This window comes from Pseudopodoces humilis, chromosome 11 (genome assembly GCF_049639895.1).
Source record: "Pseudopodoces humilis isolate 2021_Gansu_Grassland_sample_001 chromosome 11, ASM4963989v1, whole genome shotgun sequence".
NCBI lineage: Eukaryota > Metazoa > Chordata > Aves > Passeriformes > Paridae > Pseudopodoces > Pseudopodoces humilis.
The window spans coordinates 16,407,539-16,432,797 of NC_142210.1; the positions used below are offsets into that span (position 1 = coordinate 16,407,539).

General features: G+C 39.5%; 2 protein-coding genes across 2 annotated transcripts; both read right to left on the reverse strand.

Moving 5' to 3' along the window:
- On the reverse strand, positions 1–8,927 carry LOC102105499 (cytochrome P450 2J6-like). Its single transcript, XM_005525020.3, has 9 exons — positions 8,757–8,927; positions 7,021–7,183; positions 6,533–6,682; positions 5,393–5,553; positions 2,912–3,088; positions 2,606–2,747; positions 1,059–1,246; positions 696–837; positions 1–179 (listed from the first exon to the last, which is right to left on the reverse strand). The coding sequence occupies exons 1-9, from the start codon at positions 8,925–8,927 to the stop codon at positions 1–3; spliced, it is 1,473 nt and encodes a 490-aa protein (XP_005525077.2).
- Positions 8,928–11,958: 3,031 nt separating this feature from the next.
- Positions 11,959–21,275, reverse strand: LOC102105682 (cytochrome P450 2J2-like). Its single transcript, XM_005525021.2, has 9 exons — positions 21,108–21,275; positions 19,544–19,706; positions 17,891–18,040; positions 17,133–17,293; positions 16,225–16,401; positions 15,323–15,464; positions 13,851–14,038; positions 13,321–13,462; positions 11,959–12,137 (listed from the first exon to the last, which is right to left on the reverse strand). The coding sequence occupies exons 1-9, from the start codon at positions 21,273–21,275 to the stop codon at positions 11,959–11,961; spliced, it is 1,470 nt and encodes a 489-aa protein (XP_005525078.2).
- Between the last annotated feature and the right edge of the window lie 3,984 nt (positions 21,276–25,259).

Sequence of the window (25,259 nt, forward strand, 5' to 3'; positions counted from 1 at the left end):
CTATCTAGGAATGGCACAGATTTGGTAGGGAGGTGGCTTCATCGTGCTCCCAAAAACAAATTTGGTGTTGACTTCCTTCACACCTTCTGGCAGGGTGAATGTGAATGCTTGTAGGAGGGTGGAAAAGACAATAAAGAGCTCCATCCTTGCCAACAACTCCCCCATACACACACGGTGCCCTGTGAAGAAACAGAAAAGGCAATTTAGCCCAAGGATTTCTGTCATACCTCCCTTTCTAAACTGCCTGGGATTTTCTTTGCTTGTTTTCTGCAGATTTTATCCTTTTCTCTTAACTTTGTCATTTAATGATTCATAACTGAAAGGCTGCTTGTATTTCCACAAAAAGTTTCCATCTGCATTTACAGCAAGCATTAAGACATTCTAAAAATTGTCACCAGGGTGGCATGGTTTACATTCACAGTCTTCTCAACACCATGCATTTTTCTGCTACTGCTTTGATAGTTGGATATCTTCTCAGAGAGAAGTTGGATCTGTCTTTCAAGAAAGACTTTTCTATATGTCATTCCTTCTCTTCCAATCTTTTCTGCATACAACTGGACTTTCTCTCTTCTTAGAGAACTTTAAGACAATTTGTATATGCCCATTCATAGGCGCCTTCCCTGTCATTTTGGGAAATGTACGGATCTGAAGATGTTACCACAAGAAGTAAATAAATCCCTGTTCAGTGCACTTACCTATAGCAAATGGTAAGAATGCTTCTCTGTTTATGAAGTTTCCATCTTTATCCAGAAAGTGGCCTGGGTTGAACTGATCAGGTGTCTCCCATTTTCCAGGGTCAGACAGAACAGAGTCAATATTTGATAAAACTATGGTGTTCTGAAAAAAAAAGCAGTGGCTGCAACAAAAACTATGACTGTAGAATCTACTAATATCTAGGACAAAGCCTTGTGAAAGGCCATCCACAGAGCAAGTCAAATCTTAGAGGCACTGCCAGAAGAAGAGTTTATGCCCCCAATCAGGAAAAACCTCAAAAGCCTTTCTAAAATCATCTAATGGACTAAGGATAAAATTCATTCAAACATGCAGCACATTTGTACCTTTGGAATATGATATCCCAGCAGCTCTGTGTCCTTCACACTCAGTCTGGGCAGTGCAATTAAGACTATGTTGCTGTATCGCTGGATCTCATGAATTACAGCATTTGTGTAGGGCAACTTTTTCCTGTCCTCATAGCAAAATACGTGGGAACAACCCACAACAGCATCCAGCTCCTTCTGGACTTTCTCTAAGGAGGAATATTCAGCTTTAAATATACAGCAAACATTCTATAAACTCTATAGTCATAATTGTTCCTGTTGCTTTTTATAGTCAGAATGGCATCCAACCAGATGGAAAAGATACTTTATAAAAAAATAATGCCTTCAAATTCCCATACAGATGACCTGAAAAAATTTGACATTAAAGTTATTTATAGGTTGCATATATACTTTTAAAATAATGACAGCAGATGAGGTCATTCTATAATAATATGTGGGTTCCTGTTACCTTTATTGCTCCAAGGTAATTTATAAAAATACTTTTATTAATATTTATTTCAATAGGCAGGTAGTCAAGAGAAAAAATATTAATCATGTGTTAGGGGAACAGTTTAGTAATTGATCAAGGATTGTTCTTCATTAAGAAGCACATAGATTTTGCTTGTCATTCATAGATGTCCTAATTGCTATTCTGTAATTATTTGCCTTGGGAAGCACTCACACAAATTAGTTTTACCCAAGGACTTCTTTTTTTTTACTTCCAATCCAAGCTGAAATGGTAATTTCTAATTATTTTTTTAATTAATACTACAGACTCTATCATTGCAATTAGAATTTCCCCCACAAAACTTAACAATATGTTAATATATCCTGAGAAGATAAAAAATGTGAAAATTCGGTATGTGCAACTCAGTCTTAAGTCTTTTGAAGGTAACAAAATTGGGAGATGCTTTCTCCTTAACACTTCTACATTTTCTACTTACCAGCCTCCTGTTGAGCCTGGGACTCAGGTTAAACTCTGAATTATGAGGCCTTTAAAATGAGTTTTGTACCTTCTAATCCTTTTTATCCCACACACTCTGTCTCGTTTTTTTTTCCCAGTCATTTAACTCTGCCAACCTGAATCTTTCTTCTGTGAATATCATCATTAAAAGCACACATTTTCAAGCTACTCACCCCAATATTAGCAACCTCACACTGTGTTTAAGTTTTTTTTGCTGCAAGAGGCCAAGAGCTAATCAAAGAGTAGGAGTCAGAGATTTAAAAGGATGACCCAAAGACTCCTTAGTGGAAGTCTAAGCATTACTCTGTTGTGGAGGGGCAATGGTGCAATTTATCTCATCTGGGACTAAATTCCTCCAGCTGATTAAATTAATCACATTCTGTTTAGTTACGTTAAAAAAAACAACAACAACAAAAAAAAAACAACAAAAAAACCCAACAAACTGAAATTTGCTTGTTAGAAAGGATACAGCAAGAAACAAATTAATGCAGTTCACCTGATTCACACTTTAGTTATTAGTTCCTCTACTTTTCTTTGAACAGGCACAACCGCTATCTGAACTTGTATCGGTGCTAGAATTGCAGACCTCTTTGAATGCACTTACCTTGAATGTCAGGATAAATCACCATATAGAGCAATGCCCACAGTAAAGTGGTGGCTGTAGTTTCTATGCCTGCTACAAAGAGGTCAAAAATGGTCTGGAGAAAGTTTACTTCATCATAAGTAGCATCAGCATCTCCTTTAGTCTGCAGATATGGGTTGAAAAGAAAGTTATGGCACACAAAAGAAGAATTAAACCACCTGGAGAAATCATACACTTCTAAATTTATATTAGACATCATCATAATAAAAAAAACACTTAAAATTCCTTTTAGTTAATGAAGTGTGAGAGAAGTTCAGAGGTACTCACTTTATCTATCTCATCCAAATAGTAATCAATAAAATATTGATTCTCATCAAATTTTCTTCTTCCTTTGTGACTTTCAAGTTCCTTTGCTAACAGATCATTCACAAAATGTACACAGGACTTAAACTTTTTAACTGATGGCAGAAAATGACCAGCAAGCCAGGGAGACAACTCATATATCTGTAAGAGAGATATTTTAGATATGTGATATTACATATAAACATGTGACATTTAGCAAACTAAATTTGAATCCTAATTCAGGCTTCTGGGTAGTGGAAAAAGCAAGTGAAAGACTGATGACTGAATCAGCATTAGATTGAAGGGGTAGTGCCTATCTCCCATGATTCATTAAAGATTAAAGCCTTTCTTAATTCTATTTTTCCCAGGAGCAAAATCAAAATTTCTCTCAGTTTTATATGATAAAGTTTTCTATTTATATATATATATATAAATAGATTATATACACATATATATATATATATACATACACCCACACTTAGAGATTATATAAATAAAATGTGATGTAGAAAGAATAAATTAAATTCCTCTCTACCCCAATTCTTTGCTGGGCTGAACTTTGCTCAGCTGAACCAAGAATCTCCCATGAAACCTGTCCCTAATCTCACTTTATCCAACACACATATAATTTCTATTTCATCACTAAAAAAAACAGATCCAGGCTGACTTCCTTGACACATCTATTAAGTGAAAATAGAACTATCCAAACCCAGGTTTATTTTCTTACAATAGGATAGTGAATGCATGGAAATTTTACTCACATTTGCCTTCTCATAGATAAGAAGCAAATAGATCATATTTGTGTCATGTGCAAAATATGTCAATGACACAGAAACACTGAGTTGTGTGGCTTCCCTCCCAGTCTAAACATATTCACCTTCTTGTCCTTATGTTGTCATAAAGCCATATATCAGCAGAAAAGAAGTAAAACACTTCTTACATCCATTCCATTCTACTTCATTTCATTTTCGTTTTCCCCCTTTTACAGACTGCATCATGTCCTTCTAGTTACAGAACTACTGCAGCTTAAATTATACCCATATTATAATGGATGTTAGATCTTAACTTCTGGGCTCACCTATTTAAGTGGCAGGTGCATTACAAAGATTTATCTCCCCACAAGCCTGTTCAGATTCCCAGCTCTATTTCTTCTTCGCCCTACTGTATAATTTTCCTTAGCACTACCTGCCCTCTTACCAGGAAAACAGGTAAGTATAGCCAGTCATTAAGGGATTGTACATTCCTGTAAAAGCACTGTGGAGAGTGGGACGCAATGAAATGCTGGACTAAAACAATTTTGTTGGCTATGGACACACTATTAAGGTGTTTTGAAAACAACTTATACAAATACCTACTGAAAGCAGTTTGGAAATAGCTGAACCTGTGTCTACCCTGATTAAAAGGGTAGCTTAGGAATCATTTCACTGGCATCTTCTGGGATAGTTACTAATAAGTCATTTTATTTTAGCTTATCTACCAAAAGTATCAAATCAGTCCTCGAATCCTCTAGGACCTTGCTTACAGCAGTTTCCAGTCAGTCAGAGGCGGTGGAAATCACACAAGACACAGAACTGGATGAGTTCCAACAAATTCTGCAGAAGCAGCTGCCTTGTGCATGGGTAAATTCACTTTTTGACTACACACAGTACCATGATTCCTTCTCATAAATGATTCATAATAAAACTGCCCCAGTCTGATGCCACCTGTTCTGCTGCTTTGGCAGCTGCAGTCACAGATGCACATACAGAAGCAAGAGAGACTTTTTCTCTCCAGAGGACCAGAAGTGAAGTTAGGAGTTTAATGGAGACAGATACCATCCAGCAGCTAAAGGAGGGTGACTTCTGTTGTGTCACTGTATTCTTGTAAGGATGTGCAGATGTGGTACAGGTGCTGTTGTCAAAAACTGTAGGGAAAAGCTGCCATTAAGCAATTTCATGCCATGTTACCTTTGCACAAAGCAGTTTCTCTACTCCAGTTTATATCAGGTCAGCTGGCAGCAGTGAAGGAAGATGTAAAAATCCATTTACTCTTGACATTTTTTGACAGCTGTGTCATATGACAGAATGAAGAAAGCCGGTTCACCAGACGCAAATTAGGATAAGCCTATTTCAGAGCTTTTCAGATAATTTAACCCATATTTTACTATTGATTTCAGATATAGTTTCAATCACTGGAGTTGTACAGGTGGCACTTTTGCAAAAAAGTCCTTTGTACATCTCTCAGTGATGTAACAAATCTGCATTTTCATCCCTGTCCCCCAGATACAGGAAATTTTTGTGCTATGATGAAGCACAAGCAGTTGAAACAAGTTTTGAACCAGGCATCTGGAAGCACTGTTCTAATGTGCTCTCCAGAAATTCCAGGTGCTCTAGTATTTATTTTTGTTACAAAAGTAACAAGCAAGTTGCCTTTTTGCACCATCTATCTATAGAGAGCAAGCAAACAAACAAAATTGATTTTTCTCACAAAGAAGGAGATGCTGTTCAAAAATGCTGAAATGGTGTCAAAGGATTCAATCAGGCGGTGAAAATTCTCGTCATCTCTGCAGAAACAATGTCCAAAAATCACAAGACAAATCACATTTGAGACCATATGAACAACAGGCATAGTGGGGTCCAGAGGTTTTCCTGTAAACACAAGGGACTGCATTCACCATTAACATTTCCTCTTCCTGCTTTTCTCACTGAGAGGGGAGCTGATAAAATTTCATAAATATTTCTGACATCAATTAGATCACTGGATGGCAAATTGTAATTTATTGTTAAAAGGCCTGAGTGAAAAAGTAACTTCCGACATCTAAAAAAGCACTGTTGGTTAAAAAAAGGAAAAACTGCTGGTGGAAATGGAATTAGTAGTATTAATTATAAAAATGTTGATTTTATCAAACCTTGGCATCAGCAGATCTCATGTTTGGCAATAACCAGGATACAAAACCAGCTGAGACATTAAATAAACAGATCAGTTGAGAAGAGAACCACCTTCTAGTCTTCTTTTATATCATTTTACCATATTAGAATATATATCATTTTATCATATTAGAATATTTCAACCTACCCATTGATTCACCCCATTTTTCAGCATCACAATCTGAACAAACTCCCTCTCCTACTGAGGAGCTCACCATAAGCTGTGTGAGCTGAGATTTTTCTACTACACTTGACAGAGTAGAGCACAGGTCTGTGCATCCTTGGTCAAAACTTTGTATATTTTATGCTTTTTCTTCTCTACACAGGAATAGGAGGCATTGTGACACTGATTTTGTTACTGTTTGCTGTTACCCTGATGCTGTTACCATAAGTAACATAGAATGGACTCAGAAGTAAAAACACCGATAGGGACCAGTATATATACACCAGTATATTATAAATATGTAACTAGACATATATATAACAAGACAGGAATCTCTAATTCTGTGAGCTTGCTGTGGGGTTTCACACTTCAGCAAGTAAATATCTCATGCAGGTAGCATATACAGACTTTTGAGACTCAGCTCTGCACATACACTTGGAATCCATTTTTGTAATCAAATAGTTTCAAAAGCCACCAGAGCCCCATTCTCCAGCAAAGTCTCCCACTGCACAGACTGCCCTGCCCACCCTCACATACCGTTTGTTTTCTGTAAGTATTCCACCAGGTGAGCAGCCTCTTTTTGCAGTAGATAATCCTTATCTTTTTTCCCTACTCCCATTTTCCTCATTGTTGCAATTCCAAAACGCCTCTGCTGCTTCCAGAGATGACCATTAGCAAATATAACACCTAGAATCATAATGAACAAATGCTGTCAGTACCTTCCAAATTAATGGATTTGTACATCCAAGAAGCTTCTCTTTTCTTCTAATTTTTTCAATTTTTCTACAGCAGTCTGGAAACATTTCTCTTTTTGTATTTTAGCCATTTATTCTCTGTATAGAAGCTCTTACATTAGCTCTAAGCTGTCATTATTATTCTGACAGAATATAGAATAGAATTGTTTTTAAAAATTCACAAAAATTAAAACTTTTTTCCTGATGTAAATTAAGGACTTTTAGGCTCTAAATCAATATACAGAACTAGGGATAGAACACATTAAAAGAATTTCTGAGAATAATAATTACCATTTCCACGTGTCAGAATGTGAAAAATTTTGCTTGTGGGCCTTCCAGCAACATCTTCAGCATGAGCAGTGAGACCTTCCTTCACTGCCTGAAACCCTTGCAGGACAACCGCAGGAGTGTTTGAAAACCATAAGGTGAAGATATTACCATGAATTTTGGCCATCTATAGAACAAAGCATGATCAGAATAACAAGAGTGAGAAATGGTGCTTTTAAATCAAAGAAGATGGACCAGATCTTCCCCCTGGGCAGATGCCCTAAGGGTGACTGGCTTTGAGAAGAGAGCATCAGATATGTTCTTATATACAATATAGTTTGAAGTCAGGTTTCTATCTAAAGTCCCATTTATTAAAGGTCATGACGTTTCTAAAATGTCAGCCAATATTGCCAAAGTCTGTGATGTTATTATGTCTTATGATTCAAACTCATTGTAGATGAACTCTTCCATCCTCACTACTTGCTACAAGACAGCAGTAGCTCATGAATTTAATATGAACCATCTACAGATTCCCCTTTGTGTGTCAAGTGTACCAAAAGCAGTCAAGGAGCTGAGTAATGTAGGAATTTCCTTTCTAGCTCAGCCGTGACAGCCTTGTCTTCAGCTGCTGTGCACGCAGGCATCGCTGGCAGCAGGCAGGGCAGTTCTTCCCCTGGCTGCTCAATCAGGAGCTAGAAAAGTAGCAAAATAGGCTGGAAAGAGTGCTGTGTTGCTAAGACAACCCAAGAAATGCAGGCCTAGAGGATTGCAAAATTTTTCTGCCTGGGAGCAAACAAGAAGGAATACTTATGTACAGCGAGCAAAAATGTATGTGCTTGTGCTTGCACATTTGTGCTTAATTTCATTATTGTCAGGACCAGTTCATGACTTTGAAACCTTGTGGTGACCAGTACTACTCTTCATGTCTGGAATGTCAGAAATAGAAGAAAATACAGCAGACAGGCACTAGCTACTATTTTATGTTATGGAATAATATCACTTTTCCTTGAAATATGCAGCTCAGGAGGACAGAACTGGCAGGACATGGAAAAACCTGGGGAAATGAAGATAAAGAATGAAGAAGGAGAGTGAGGTGCTATTACTGACATATTTAAATGTTAAATATTTAGTATAGATGCATAAGAACTATAAAACAACAGGATACAAACTTCAGAAGTTCTGTACATTACAACTGGACTTAGAAAAGAGTTTGAGCATACTGTGAATTATTTTAGCCATGTAAAAACTCGGTCTTGCTAAGCAGATTGAAATCTCTTGTGAAAATCTGAATAAATTGTATGTCAGAAAAAAATTTATTCTAAGATCTTTCCAAAAATCCATTGAATAAGTATATGAAAAAATCGTCCTGTCCATACTGGAAACACATATGTCCCCAGTAGCTATTTCATGGGATATTTGGAAAATGTCAGTGCAACAACAGTCAAAATTCAGACATCCAAAAGACTGCACTGAATTACTGAGTCTACTCTAAAATACATCTTTTTCCTATGTATAAGACAGGACAGGACTATTATGATCATGATGTTTTTGTTCATATGCACATAAGGTATTAAGTATATATTTCATAGTAAGTGCAAATTTTCACAAAGAAACAGATATTTTAATTATCTCTACCTACTTCCACATTTTTGCAATTTAGAACAAATCCCTCCCTAGCATTCAAAATAAGACTGTGTTAAACACATTTACTTTTCAATCGGCTTATTGAGTCCATTAATAGATTGCCAGAAAGTACATACTTTTTTAAGATGCTCATGATGGATTTTGAAGTTCATCTGCAGCAGATTTCCAAAGAAGGGATATGGAGTTGGTCCAGGAGGAAATCGTCTTCGCATCCATTGCAGTTTCAGAAACTGTATCAACAGCAGAGACACCACAAAAAATACCAGCACCTCACTCACTGTTAACATTTTACTTCTGATTTACACAGCTACACTTTGTCTCTCTACAACTCTACAGCTGTGTAGAGAGAGGAGAGATCCAGTTTATATTGCTTTTGGGCTACCTCCCTGAAAAGAGAAAAAACACTTGACGCTCCTGTGACTCTCTGTCTTTCCCCTCTTTATAACTTTTACTTCCCCATCCCAGAGAATTAAGTGTTCTTATTTTTAAGTATATATGACATCATTCCGTTATATTACAGTTACACATCTCTCAATCATTGCCTCTGCAAGGGACACAAATACAGGTTAATTATACACCTCTTTGTGCCATGACTCCTGCTGTGACAAAAATCTCTGCCCACGGCCCTGGTTTCATAAAAACCTCTTGCAAGAATGAGAAATAAAAATAAATTTCCTGAGGGTTGGCTGCACATCCAAGGGCAGTGCGGTTACTGAGCAGTTCAGCCATCATATGCACCAACTACATGCTCTGCTGCTTAACTCACCCCAATATTGTTGATTCTGATGTTCTCTGCTATTCCTGTAATAGTTTTCCTCACAGTTTATATTGGAAGATGTTTGGGGGATGACTCTACCTTTTAATTTTGTGCCTAGGGCACACAGACCATAAAAGATGTCAACTGATCATTGGGTAACAGGAGTTTGATGGTAATAATGATCTAACACCCAAGTGTCCTCCCACTCCCTGCTCAGCTGCACAGGGAAGTGAGGCTGCACAGTCTCATTGACCAAGCAGAAAGCAAAATTTCTTCACCCGTCTGCTTGCCTCTGGCTAATCCCCCTGGATTGCCTGCAGCAGGAGCAAAGATGACATACAGCTACCTCTGAAGCTTCTTTCACATGTGCTCTCATACAACTAAGCAACTCCAGCTCTGCAAAGGGCAGCATTTGAACATAATCAGCACAGATTTGGCACTTGCACAGGAACAGCATTAGCTTAGACTCAGCTCATCTGGCAATGACAGCAGCAAGTGGCACTCTGGGAAGCCACCTAGATGGCCTTGCTGCTCATGTACCAACCTTGCAGAGCTGGCACGGCTAGGAATAAGAGTTGTGAGGTGTGAAGGACATTGGTTTACCCCAGAACCTGGGCAGAGAAATAACATTTACCCATCTTGCTGGCCCACTGATTGAACTGGGATCAACCTCGAGAACTGAATTACTGACTTTCAAGATCACTTTAGGGACTTTTAGATCCTTCATTGGTGTTGCATTTTCTTCATCTCAAACTGCTCCCAGCTCTGAGTTTAGTATTTTCCAAAGTGTTCCTGGGAGGAGACTCACAGCCCCAAGGCTTGCTTGCCCTGCTCACTTACAGTCCCATCTGGCCCCTGCACAGTCCTGGCTGGCTGATCTGCATCTCCCCTGGCTCTCCAGGCTCACTCTGACTTTTCCACACAGATTAGGCACGTTCTGGTGATTGCACCTCTCAACCTAGACATGAACTGCCTGCACGTAGCACGTAGGAAGGCAGCTGTCAAACAGCTTTGCCAAGTCTTTGGGAGAGATGTCAAAGAGAATACAAATTGCTTTTCTCCTCATAAAAGATGGTGCTGGAAGGCTGAGAAGAGAGAAGCCTGATAAGGTTTTGTAAGCTGTATTTGCCACAGCTTCAGTGAAGAGAACTTAATGCCCGAGGAACTGGGGGTTCTGAGAGCTCAGAAGAACAGAAAGGTATCTCTCTAACAAGTGAATCCTCCTCCCTTCACTCCTGGCAGGAGAGTTGCTAGTCCATTCTCTTCTCTCCCTTCCTTTCAGCCCATGACACTATGGATAAATAGAGTAATTCCAACTAGTCCTTGAAGAATGCTTGCAATAACAACTGTAGTCTTTTTTTCAAGGAAGGAAACAGGTAGAGCAACAGTAACCTGCACTCTGACCTTGGGTTTAAACTTTACAGGGTGGTTAACAAGGCCAGTCCCACAGCAAGGGTGGCTGCTGGCACTTGCTGTCCACTAGCCCTGCTTGGACCCTGGCTTCTGCCAGCTGCACCTTGCACAGCTCTTCCCTCAGTGTGGGTTTGGACTCAGCAGGCTCAGCTCAGCTCTCAGAAGGCTGCTTGTATGCAGCTGCCCCTCTGCTCACAGAAAATTCTCAAGAGCTTTGATTCTCCCAGAGCTTCTGGGGAACACCACGTCAATGTCTCCTGCTCTGCCCCTCTTTTGCAGGCACCAAGCTTTGCTGCACAAGACTGCAAAGACTGCAAGCTGCCCCCTGAACTGTGCTTTTGGGCATCAGTGAGGAGACATGGCAAATCTAATCTGCTATACATCATCGTTGTTACAAACCCTGGGGTGTGAGAGGACTCCCACCTTCATAGATTTGGTTCTCAAATGCACCACAAGAGCATATATCAAAAAATAAAAAATTAAAAGAATTTCCAGGCCAGCCCACTGGTCCTTATCTGATTCTACCCACTGCATTTCACCAGCAGTGGGGCTTCCCTCTGCATTTTCCAGCAGGCAATAGGAGGGGTTTGCCTTTGTTTTTGGCCTGAGTCAGGAGCCTCACAGCCAAATGAAGGGTTACACTGTTGTCTCTCTGTTACTTCCAGTCTCAAGCGATCATCGGCCAGTGGCTCTTGGCTAAATAGACAAATCTGCTCCCAGCAAGCTGAGATGCCCCTCCACAGCTTTGTGTTCCCATGCAACCATAGCTGGGAGCTCTGGCAATGCCCAGAGCCACCACCTCCGGGAACAGCATTCCCACACACCATTCTGGATTTGAGACTGTATGGGAAGACTCCTTGGAATCTGGCTCTGGTGTTCCTGCTCTCTCCAGTAAGTTTCTAGTAAGACTAGACAGAGCAATAATTGTCTACATTTATTTAATTTGTAACACAGCAGAAAAAAAGTACAGACGCTTTCCAGACACAGGAAACCAGAGTGTTTTTCAGGACTGGCTCCTAAGACATGTAACACAACAAGGAGAGATTTGCACTGCATTTGAGCTAAAAATGAGAACCCTAAAGCTGCACAAATACCGGCACACTACCAAACCTGTGTCTGCGCCTCTTAAATCTCTAATGCTGAGCAACCTAGCGCAGAACTGCACAGAGCTTGTATGGATGGGGTTTCATGGTGCTCCCAAAGATAATGTCTGTGTTGACTTCCTTAACTCCTTCTGGTACAATGAACTTGAATTTCTGCAGCAGGCTGCAGAATATGATGAAAAGCTCCATCTTGGCCATCGTCTCTCCCAGACAAACACGGTGACCTGCAGGGAAACCGTGGAAAGAGAAGTCAGTCCCCACCAAGGTCTGCAACCAGCACCTGTTTCCCAGCTTTTCACAGGAGCATTGCTCAGCAAGGAACTAAGAGCATTCTGAATTTGACAATTTCCTCTCAGACTGAACTGGACACACAGCTGAGATATCTGCAATTCATCTTAGCAGTATCTGCCCATATTATAGAAAAGGTACCAGAGATGCTTCTCAGAAGTTTCATTCTTGCTTCCTAATCTACAGAACTCTCTAATTTTATGAAAGAGATTTCAGTCTTTTGATTCCAAATAAAAACAACAAGAAGGCATCTTTAGGTTCCCTCACATTTTCCACTTAGCACTGACTTATCTTCCCTAATAACAGTGAAAAATCAGAAGACAGATGACATTCTACACCTGATGAAACATTTTCCTACATAATGGTTTCAGTGAAAAGAACATGTTAAAGAAAAATCTCTTCCCAATTTATCAATTAACTCTGTCCAGGATATAATTCCCATAGACAGACAGTGACAAACTCTGAAATGCAGTGGTCAGGTTATTCAATTTGGATGTGAGAAACCAATTCCTCTTCTGCCCAATTTAGACCAGAAACCTGAGCCTGACATTTTCATATCTCAGCTGACAGCTCTGACAATCTGGCTATTCCCTCCTGGCATAATGCCCCAGAGCTTTTGTTTGTTTAAGCTTCTATAAACTCACACACTGGTGAAAGAGTGATTCCAGAAGCTCCACAGGAAAGACATAGATTTCTGGATATATTTGATCCAGCTTCTGGATCTCCCATTCAACTCTCTGCACTGATGAATATTGAATTATTTATACAACATAAATCAGCTCCAGCACAGCATCCTGGCACAGAATATCCACTGTAATGGTATAACCTGGCATATACAGAGGAGGACCAAGGGCAGCAGTGTAAAGACTCAAGTTCCTAAGTGATTGGGAATTCTGGGACCTTACTCATTTTATCTTCTCTGCATTTTCATAAAAATCTAAGATCAAGTGTTTACACAATTGCCAAACAAATTATTCTTGCAGACAAACATTTTTCTGGGCTGGGAAAACCACATGTTTGTGCATTTTGGGGTAACACTCCCCTTTGGCCTTCTCCACAATGAAAATAACACAGCTTCATCTAACCTACATAACTGGGCTCAGTTCTTAGTGCACTCACCTGCTGAGAAGGCCAAGAAGGCCTCTCGGGTGACAAAATTTCCATCCTTGTCCAAGAAATGGTCAGGGTTGAACTGGTGAGGCGTCTCCCAATAGGCAGGGTCAAAAAGAGCAGAGTCTACATTGGCCATAATTATAGTGCCCTGAAAGGAAGATGTGCTTGGCACAGTTCTGTCTGTGCCAACAGAGATTCCAGCTATAATTCTGCACATGGAAAGGCAGCAGAAATTAAAGATTACATAGTTAGGGGAAAAACAATCTCAACGGTTCTGAGGGGGGGTTTTCTTCAAAAAATAAATTAGGAAAGAAACTTCAGTACTTAGGGTTCAGGAATTTCCCTGCTTTATTTCTTCATGTCTCTTTTTCCAGTCTGTTAGCAAATGTCATAGAATGTGTGGTCTGCAGTTCTTTAGCACCTTATCCTAAATCTAGTGAAATGATCTTCCTGTCCTGAGCTGGAGAAGAAAGGGTTTAATGGTAAACCTTTACTTGTGGCCAAAGATCCCATTGGAATAGAAAGGATATCTGTACCTTTGGAATGTGATACCCCAAAACTGTGGTATCCTTCACAGCTTCTCTAGGAATTGTGATTAAAACAATGCTGCTGAAGCGGAGGATCTCATGAATCACAGCATTTGTGTACGGCAGCTTCTTCCTATCCTCGTAGCAGATGAGATGGGAGGGACTCAGAACAGCATCCAGTTCTTTCTGGACTTTGTCTAAAAAAAATTAAAATACCCATTATAAATACAGGAATGCTGTTTGGTGTGAAACAGAGTTTTCATTTCCTTTTTAGAGTATAGTAGTGATTGAAAAATTTACAATATATAAAGAATTTATACTTACCATACCCTAAAGTGTAAATGCATTTATACAACCAGCTAATTATGATTTTACTACACTCTGTTTCCCAGTTTATAGGTTCTATGTTCAGACCCTCTTTCCACAGGCTCAGCAGATTTATGGAGCATTATATTAAAAGGAGGGGGAGAAAACTCTAAGTATAACAAGACCTTCTTATTAAGAGATCAATTCTGTTAATCAAATCAAGTTGTTGATTTTACTCCAGGTTAATTACAGACTCACAGCACACTAATGAGGGCAAGCAAGCCATCCCATCAAGCTGATACATGTGTAATACTGAGAACTGAAACATGATCATATTACTAAAGCATCACCAAGTGTTAATCTCTTTGGACTGCTATCTAAGCTTCAGTAACTAACACACCTTATACAGTCTCAGATGGTTTGGGGTCAGATGTCATACTTAAAACTTGGGCTAGTAAGCTAAGAGGCATTTTTTTCTTTATAATTTATCAGAATTTGAAATTCATGTGTGTGCACAGGGCTCTGTTCTTCTAGCATTCTAGCACCACAAGCATGAAAAGAATTTCTAGCCCTCGGCCTGAGAATCAAGAACATGGTTTAATAATTCATCACCTCTGAAAACCCTCTACCAAATCATCCAAAAATTTTGAAACTAGTGTGGAACTATACTCCAGTCTAGAATTTCTGGATTATCTTTTTGTCTTCCTATTATTTTCTTCCTTCTCTGTTTAACATTCCCATATATTAGAATAAATATATCTAGTTTACAGAAATTCAATTGATGTCTCAGTTAATGAACTCAAATAAGGCAACCTTATTACACACTCTGGATACCAGAAAAGCATCACTATTCCCTAACCCAATCTCTTATTTCACCTTGTGTGTTTGCAGCCTGTATCTTCCAATATATGCTTACAGTGCTGAAAGTCTGACAAAAATCAACAAGACCCAATACAATATCAGAACCTAAATAACCCTGAATTTATTTTAAAAACTGTCTAATTTTTTTTTACTACATTGGCTTATTAAAAGCAAAGTTCAGGAATTATCTTTTAAAAAAGAAAGCTTGATCTTAAAAAAAACCTTGATTTTAGCAAAAAAACCCAAACAAACAAACAAAAAAACCAGAAAATTGCTCTACTTGAATCATATCCATGTTTGTGTGTACAACTCACCTTGGATGTCAGGATAAATCAACATATAGAGCAGAGCCCAGCGCAGAGTGGTGGCTGTGGTCTCTGAGCCACCCAGGAAAAGGTCAAAAACAGACTGCACCATGTTGTCTTCATCAAATGTAGAACTGGGGACATTTTTAGTCTACAAGTGTCAATGAGAAAGGTAAAATGGGGTATAGCTGTGTAACAGCATTAAGATAGACAGTGATCACTGTATCTAAGGGAACAAGATTTCTATAGGACAGAGAAAATATAAATTCTTGATCAGAACACAGATACAGGCAAAGACTTGACTCAAATGAGTACACTGATATTGTTAAATTACAGATGCAGTTGAATGTGTCAGGTGTATAAGTCCTGTTATGCTGCCTTATAAAGTGGCATGTTGACTTCTGTTCCACAGCAGAAAAACACATTTCAAGGTAGTTTTATGCCACCCATGCCACTCTCAGCACATTTGCTGATTTCAGCAATCTATCTAATATATAATGTTATCCTTTTAAAGATTTATGCTTTTTTTCAGAGCAGAGACTGCCAACATTTTAAGATTATCATGATACTCATACAGCACTACTCTGCACAAAAGTAATACAACGAGGCAAAAATGAATCAGAATTAGGCAGCCATCTAAATACCTGCACCTTTTCAAGGTCCTCCCTGCTGCCCAGCCCACACTAAGGATTCCACCTTATATGATAACAAACCAATGTAAATAATGTGTACTTCCAGAACCAGTTATTGAACTAACTATTCAAAGCTCATATTTTGAGTTTGACAAGCAGAGTTTTCAAGCTGCACTTGTTGAGTTCTGCAGTAATGTTGTTGTGGACAGAAAACAGCAGGGAAGGGTCATGGAACCCGTTATGGTTGGATCTGTGTCGTGTACAGCATTGATTACTCACTTTCTCTATCTGCTTCAGGTAAAAGTCAATGAAATCTTCTGGTTCATCTATTCTGCCTTTTTTCCTGTGGTTTTTGATTTCCTGCCTTATAAAGGAATGAACAAAATCCCGGGAAAATCTTGCTTTATTTTGAGGTCCTGGGAGGTGCTCTGCAAACCACGGGAACACTTCACACATCTGGGGAGTAGGAATTCAGCACAGAGGAAGTTAGTGACACTGAAGAGAAGCCTTGTGATAGACATGTAGCATGGACAGTTTTGGTGTTAAATTACTGAATTAGTTTCTCTGCGAAAAGTCCTGTGGCATCAAAAAGAAATGTTCAGTACACGTTGAATACATAAAAGCACATTAAAACCACAAATTGGGGACAGCACAGTTTCCACCCTGGATTTTTTCCCATCCTTACTGCAGAACTCCATCTGTATTTTCCCTGTTAATTCACCAACAAAATAATTTACTTTTGCAGATAGATGTAACACGCATCAATATTAATACATCTGATGTTAATAAACTTTTATGTCTATCACCTTAGCATCAAAAAAAATAATAATTAAAAAAAAAATCATTCTCTTTCATTCTCACACAGAGTATCATCTTTTCACCTTAGCAATACTCATATTTCCATTACAGGAAAGTTCATTATCCCAAGCACATTACCTTTGTTAAGACATTCTAATAAAGATTATTAATACAATATTCATAATTGAATCATATCAAACCCAAAGCAGTGGGGGGTCCAGTTCATATTCACAGTCTGACTATTTATCAGCATTCAATAATGCAATACTTTAATAATATACATACTGATATAATTATATTTCAATAAATAATGAGCTCAATAATCAAATAAGTTGCATATTAGTATTATTCTAATAAGCAATATATAATCTCATAAGTAATATTCTCACATAATAAATGTGGCTGTTCCCAAAAGCCACTATATGATTGAAGGCTTCAATCAGCTGGTGGAAGGTTTTATCTTCTAGGGAGAAACGATGTCCAAAAACCACAGCACAAATCACATTGGAGACAGCGTGGACAATGGGGAAGGAAGGGTCAACAGCTTCTCCTGCAGACAGAGAAAAATATTAATCTCCAAAGCACTTCCTTCTCCTCCTTTGCTATTTGGGAACAAGATTATAGTGACATTTTATAACAGATGTCCCCTATGATATTTATACTGTTACTCAAACACCCAAAATTCACTAGGAAATGTAACAAAAGATAAACCCCACTCAAAAATGAAGTCAGGAAAGCTTCAAATCTTAAACTCCTGGCCTTGTTTTTTTAATTTACTTCCCTTTATGCTTTCTTTTTTCTTTTTAAATCTCAATTTTGGTGTTTCTCACAAAATAGAGACAACTGAGGTCCAGCTGTACAATAATCTCAAGGGTTCTGAGGGGCTTTTTCTCAAAAAATAAATAAGCAAAGAAACTTTATATTTTGGGTTCAGGGATTTCCCTGCTGTATTCCTTCATGTCTCTTTTCCAGTCTGTTAGCAAACCCCACAGAATGTGGGGTCTGCAGTTCTTTAGCACCTTATCCTAAATCTGCTGATATAAGATGTGCTCCAAATCCACTCTATTCTGTAACAAAAGTAGTGTTTACATTTAGAGTCAAGCAGTCTGTGTTGTGTCTGCCCCCAAGCACTGTGTCAATGCCATACCCTCTCTGTCTCCGAAGAACTTGACCAGGAAACGAGCCTCTGTTTGTATCCCACGCTCCATTCCTTTATTCCCCATTCCCAGCTTTCGGAGAGTTCCAATTCCAAAATGTCTCTGTTGTTTCCAGATGAGACCGTTTGAGACCAAGATACCTTTAGCCACCAAGAATGAATTTTTTGTCATATTAAAGTTCATACAACTCTAAATGATGAACACAGTAAGTGCCATCTTCTCATCACTCAGAGAGAAGGGACACCTCAGGACAGTGTTCTTTGAATTGAATGTTGTTAGAGGCAGAGAAAACACCTTGGTTAAGATATTCCCATCCCTGCAAAAAACCCACCTGGATCTCTGGACTCACACACCTGCCCTCCAAACTTAATTCTATTATTTCCGAAGCATCTGTGTCTGTTCTTTGAGGGATCCTGTTCTACCAGGATCTTTACACCAAATATCGAGCTCTCATCTTGGAAAGGTCCCTTCTGGAAGGAAAATGAAGCCAGGGCAAGAACCACCCAACCAAAATGAGAAGGAAAAGTAGGCTTTAGCCAATCTGCAAACAGCTTCTTTGGATCAAGAGATCCTGTGGGACAAAAAGGAATCCCAGGCTACTCTGCTGTGAGTCTGTGTTCTATCAGAGACCACCCAGCATGAATTATTTAATTTGCTTGGTGGAGAAATTCCTTCCACCAGTCTAGCCTGCACTTCCCCTGGGAAAGCCAGCTTGCTCCCCAAGACAGCTGCTTCACTACAGACTGGGATAACTCTCCCCTATTCCTTCTGCTGTCCTGGGAACAAGGGACAGGCAGGTGGTATTTGTGTGGCAGAATCAGAAACTTGCAGCTGAGCTGCAGCTGTTTGTTAAAGCCATCCCTGCTACAAATTACAAATTTTAGGGCACTTGTCACAACTCAGCTACTTTTCTCCACAGCACCAGATAAAAAGTGGCAATACAAGATCCTTCCAAATGAAGGATGAAATGGCCACAGACTTAATCTCTGTATCTTAAAGTGTTTTTTCTCTAATTACATTAGCTAGCATTACAAATTAAAGCTTTCCAGTCTGTAGCTCTGAAATGAATCCTGATGGAGGGTAAAGGCATCTGCTGTACATTCTCTAAATAAGAGGCTGATGGAAACAAGTTCAATTATTTCTGTTTTAAACATATCACTCTTTATTCTTCATCCACTGTAATTCAGCAGTGTTTGTGATAGCAAATACAATGCTTTGAACACTGGCTAACAAATTTAAAGCTCCACTGACCTTCATGTGACTTTGTACTTCAGAACAAGATCAGAGTTGTGTATATGATTTCCTTACCGCAGCCTTTGTTGTAAACAAACAGCTGGGAGCATAAAGATTTACTTTAGTCTCAGCTTGCAGAGGAGGCCACAGACTCAGGATTATTTCAAATCAGGACACGCAGACAACACTAAGAATGGACAAACAAGACCATGCTGCTCTGGTAAGATTCTGAAATACATGGGTGACAGTGGGATTTGGAGACCACTTAGGATGACGCTTCAGAATTATATAATTCACCTTGAGCAGACAGAAGAAGTCACTTGGGAACTAAGAGGTTTTCAGTAAGAAAAACACAAAAGGAAACAAAGAAAGTCAAGGATGAAGTCCTTCCACTGACATGAACATCTTACCCTTTCCTTCTGCCATTTTGTTGAAAATGTAGGTCTGCAGTCGCCCTGAAACATCCTCCGAGTTGTTGGTGAGACCGTTCTTCACAGCTTGGAACCCATAGAGCACCACAATAGGTCTGTGACCCATCCACAGGGTGCAGATGTTGCCATAGGTTTTTGCCAGCTGCAGGTAAGATCAGTGCCAAAAAAAACCCCATGGGAGAAAAATCAACAAATGTGCACACATGATGGGCTGCTCTTCTCTAGCACAACGCTACTCAGGGGTTCTGGAGATGAAAAGGGACAGTGGCTGAGTTTTGTGGTGGGGGTGCTTTCCACAGGAAGGATCTAGGTTCTCCCTGGGAACACAGCACCCACAGAAATATGAGCAAGAATAAATGGTCCTAAATGGTCCCTTTCTAGAACTTGGCCTTGGTTACCTTTGAATACCAACAATAGGGTAAATGCTCCTGTGTCTTTATGGATCTATGCAAGGTTTCCTGTGAAATTTCACCTGCCCATTCTTGGTTACATTTTTCAACTCCATATTTCATTCCCTCAGACAACAACCAGAATTCCTTGAAATTATGAATTCCAGGTGTAACTCCCCTTCTAGTACTACAGATTTCATGTTTCAATGGCAGGAACTCTTCTTGTCTTATACTGAAATACTTTCAACTGAGGCATCTAAGCATAGATCCCTTCTCTGGGTAGTGAGAGGGACTCCTCTCAGGCAGTGCTGTGGGTATTCTGCAAGGACCAAATCCATGATGCTAGACCAAGAACCAGTACAGGTCTGTCCTCTCACAGTGATTAACATGTACCCATCAGAAAATTTTAGCATCACGGTCTTTAAGCTCCCTTCAGCTGCAGCCAGCTACCCACTGACCTGCAAGTTGCACTTAGCACATAAGGAAAGGAAGCAATTTGAAAAATACAGTAACATACTGAGTTCTTTTGTGACATCTTGTGGCTCAGTGGAGGATGTTGAAAACAGAAAGAATCTGTATTAACAGGCTTATCATGGACCTAATTCTTCTCATCAGTTCTTTCCTTTCACCATCATTTACATCTTTAGTTTATCTGCAGAGAGCACATTCCAGACTGGACCTCAGAGAAACGATGGATCAAAGGATTTGGCTGCATATGGGATACAATCCTGTTTCCATTCCCTGACAGCAGAAGATGTCCTGGTGTGCTTTTCACAGCTTCTGAATTCAAGACACCTAGTTTTATATTTTTTTTTAATATATGCCAGTGATAGAAAATCTGAGAATCACATTTTTCTTTCAAGGCCAAAGATTCCCTTAAATATATGTCTTTTCTGAGGCAAAATTACTATGTTCAATTCTGTTTAAGTTGTACACATATCAGCTTTCATACGAATTAGACAGTCTGCAGGTTTTTACCTTAACTTGTTCAGGCACTTCACTTCCACAATTCACCTTCTCTCAGGGTTCTCCCTGTTACCACATCAGCCTATCAACAACCATCATCATTTTTTATAGGTTTTGCCTCAATAGCTCTTAAGTTCACCTGCAAAATACAGGAACTTAAGTTCTTAAGTTCACCTGCAAATACATACCTTTTTCAGGCTCCCATGATCTGCTCTAAAGTTTATCCACCAGACGCTTCCAATAATGGGAAATGGGGTTGGTCCAGGAGGAAATCCACGACTCTTCCATTGCAGATTCAGGAACTGTGCACTCAGAAGAAACAAAACCAGAGATATGAGAATTACACTTATCATCATTTCACACTTCCAAACTCGTATTATAAAACTGCTACAAATCTGTCAGTTGAAATGACTCTGTATTGTTCTTCTTAACTCTTCCCTGTCACATTAAAGATTTCTGAATTTTCACTTCCCTTCTTTCCTACCACTGTCCTTGATCCAAGAAAATGAGGATTATTTCCATTCTTGAGTGTTATTTAATACATCACCTTGCTGCAATATGCTAATGATACCATTATTTTAAGATCCAGCAGAGGCTGGATCAGAGAAGGTGGGAACCTCAGCCAGAAACATCCCTTTGAGCAATCAGTTTTATGGAAGGTGTCACTCAAAATACTGACTACGTGCATGCCAAGAACTCAGGTACAAAGTTGCAGCTGTCAGGTGAGGGCAGGAACACTGATCCTGTAGCATTCTTGGGGCAGAGGTAAAAAGAAGCAGCCAGTAGCCTTGTACAACAGTGGGTACAGATGCAGACTTGAGAACCAAGAGCAATGAAGTGTTGTAATTTGAGCTTTCACAGTAAACAGTACAGATCAATTGTAAATAGCACAGTGAAGAATCAAAAATAACTAGTGGTGTTGGAAAAAGTGTTACAGACATCACAATAAGTTCCATTTTGGTGCTGAGTTCTTGTTCCCTATGAGGCTTTATGAATTAGTTTCTGCCCTATCTCAGTAGCAGGAGTCTTGCTCAGCAGAATTAATTCCAGAGCCTGTAATTCTTTGCTTTATTTTTAATTCACAGTATTTGAAGCAGCACATGCAAAGACCTCCTCAACACAAAGCAAATCCCTACAAACAAGAGCAGTTCTTAAAAGATTTCTAGAGTACAACTAGTGGAATAGGCTGTCTGGAATGTTGGTACCAAGCTACATTATGAAGAACAGCAGACCTTATAGGGGCTGTGCAGTGCTTCCCAAAGGAATGTCTTTAATTCCATCGGACAGAATGAATCTAAACACCTGCAAAAGATTGCAGAAGACAAAAAACTCCATGTGTGCTGACTGCTTGCCCAAAAATACACAAAGCCCTGCAGAAAGAACACAAGAAAGCAATTACAGATCTTAATTGCTGTTTCCACCACACCCCTGCTTGCCCTGTGCTTTCTCTGTGGCTGTTGCTCCTCACATCTCACAGCAGAGATGTCCCTGTGGGCTGTCATTCTGTATCAAGATTTGCTGTCCAAAACCACTCAACTCATCCTTGCAACTCCACTTGCATAATCCATTGGTGTTATTTATCAGCTGGCAGAAAGGACATCAGGCATGTTTTGAAAGATCTTTTCACATTTTATTCATTCATTCAAGTTCTTCGGTAGCATTCAAGCATATGTCAACCACTCTTGGCAAGGGCAAGAACCCTTCCCTGGAGAAAAAACTCCTTCCTTACACAGTAATTAATCTGGGTTGGATTCCAGAAATTTCTTCCAGTGCTCAGGAATAAGTTGCAATATATTGCAAATATATTTGCAATAACCATACTGTCCTGCAGGAACTAAGGGGTTGGTCCTAGACTGTCTCTAAACCTCTGCCCCTGGCAAATTAATCTGAACAAGTCTTACCTCAAATTTTCTGTTCTGTTCACAGCATCTGACATTCCAAGTGCAGCATCTGGGCTAAGAGATACTGCTCTGGAAAATTGTCAAAAAGAATGCTGAGGGTGCAAATACTTAAACATTAGGAAATGCCAGAAGTAAAACTGTCTGTACAACATTAATTACTTCTTCCTGACACTTCAGTGAGAAAAGAGTATGTGCTATGGTTACTTTTTGAAATTCTTGTCTCTGTTCAACTCTTCTGCAGCTGACTGCAGAACACTGCCAAGATTACACAGCACTTCACAAACCAGGGAGATCAAAAGAGCACCAGGCCTTGGTAGCTCCCACACCAAGAGGATATCCAGCACCACAGCAAGGTCCGCACTGCTTTCACCTGAATAGCTCTGCATTACAACACCAAAACAGGCAAAACTAACCAACCAAACAGAACAAACAACAACAAAAGCAATGGGAAAACAAAAAGAGGAATGTTTACAGCGGTCACTTTCCTTCCTAATAGGTAGAGCTCTTGCTTTTTCTAATTCTGCTCTCACTGCATGCCAGTGATGCCAAAAACTTGGTAAATCTCTGTTAGACTATATATACCAACTGGTTTTATTTTGAGATGACTGAGATGATTGTGTATTACTAGCAGGAAGAGAAAGCAATGGATGCTACAATTCATTGTAATGCAGAGTGACAATTTAAATTAACTCCACCAATGTATGTGAATTGCAGGACTTAAGCGCACAAATTACGGACTAAAATACAAATAAAGTAAATGTGAGATCAAGTAGGTAGAGACAGGTATTTACAGAGAAGCTTTCTGCAAACAAGTTGTTTTGGCGAAAATCAGTTTTCCTGGTTCCAATAGCTTCATCAGATGTGATCAGCATCTCTCCATGCAAGCCTTACTCATCATTATCTGACAAATACTGTCATAAGAGCTGCTTGGCAGAGACGGAAGATGTTTAGTCAGCTCAGAAAACCCTCATTTCTAATGAAGGTTTTAGAGCAGAGGAGTGGGCATAAAATACAGGGAAAGAACAGAACAGAAACAGTCATACCTGCCATCTACAGCTTGACTTTCATTAGTCAAACTTCAAGTTCTTTTGAAAAGTGAACATAGGGTTGATTAGGCCCAGAGTGATAAAGCAAGTTCATGAGAGTCACAGACAAGGTACGAACAAATCTAGGAACAGAATCTGAAATTTCAAGTCCCATTCCAGTACTTTGTCTATGCAACCTAAAAAGCTCATCAATCTTCAAGTCCCAACAAAACAGACGACAGCAGGAGGCAAAAACCTACCTACTTTATTCATAATGTATGTCAGCAAAGTTCTCTTTTCCTGAACTGAACAGAAACACAGAATGGGAATTTCTTTTGCTCACATTTCCCAGTCTTGTGTTCATTCCAGCTATGCTGTAAGCCACATTCTCCCTCTCTAAATGCTTGCCTGGACATAGAGTGTCAGTGTAACTCTTCCCTCAGAGAAATTCTGATGCCTCCAACCAGTTAACAGCTCCTATTATGAAGCTCTTGAAAGATGAGGGAGTGCAGGGGAGAAAGGGACAGCTAAGCTGATCCAAATCCAAATGAGTGTCTCCACTGGGGGGTGGAAAAAGAGAAACAACAAAAAAAAAAAACCCAAAAAAAAACCCACAAACAAATCCCAAAACCCGCTTATCTCTGCTGTTTAGCTTGAGGCCAGGCCAGGCAGCAAGAGCACCAGGCAGTGTTTTCTAGCACATGCTGAGCCTGTCCCTGCAACAGACAAAAAATGAGCCCTGGTTTTCTGTCAGAGCAGATGACACACGCTCTGGGCAGAGGTGTGCCAGGAGTTCTTTCCACCCTCAATATGCACATTTATCATTTGCTTCAAACCTTCCTAAAGATGCTCTTCTTTGCTTCCCACTCCTGTGGCCTGAAATCTTCATTACAAAAGCAGGTTTCCTCATCTGCTCAAAACAATCCAACTCAATAGCTGTCATCTTAAGTGGAGATGCAGCTCTTGCACTAGTATTAGAGTCAGAGGAGATCAAGCAAGATTTATGTGAACAGCTACTACACACATGTACTGAAAATATTAAAATCCACAGTTATTGAAACAGCTTCCTTGCTTTTTCTTTCCTTGTGAACTTCAGCCCAATGTTTTGTAAAATAACTTTGCCTCGCTGTATTTCAGTTTGCCCACAGCTCTCACCTAGCAGCTGGAAAAGACTGCCTAGTGTCCAAAGGGTCAGGCTCAGACTAATGCTTGTGGTGGGCTCAGAATTATTCAGCTGACCCAGATTTCTCTCACATTAAGCCCTTTTCTTTCTTTTTGTTTTCTTAAGTTGCATCATAATCACTTTTATTAGTAGGCAACTTCATGGCTTAACTCATCTTAATTCTCGTTATTTTAAGTGTATAAATCATACCCTCACTGATGGGCATGAGAGCATCAAGAGTTTTCGGGAGCC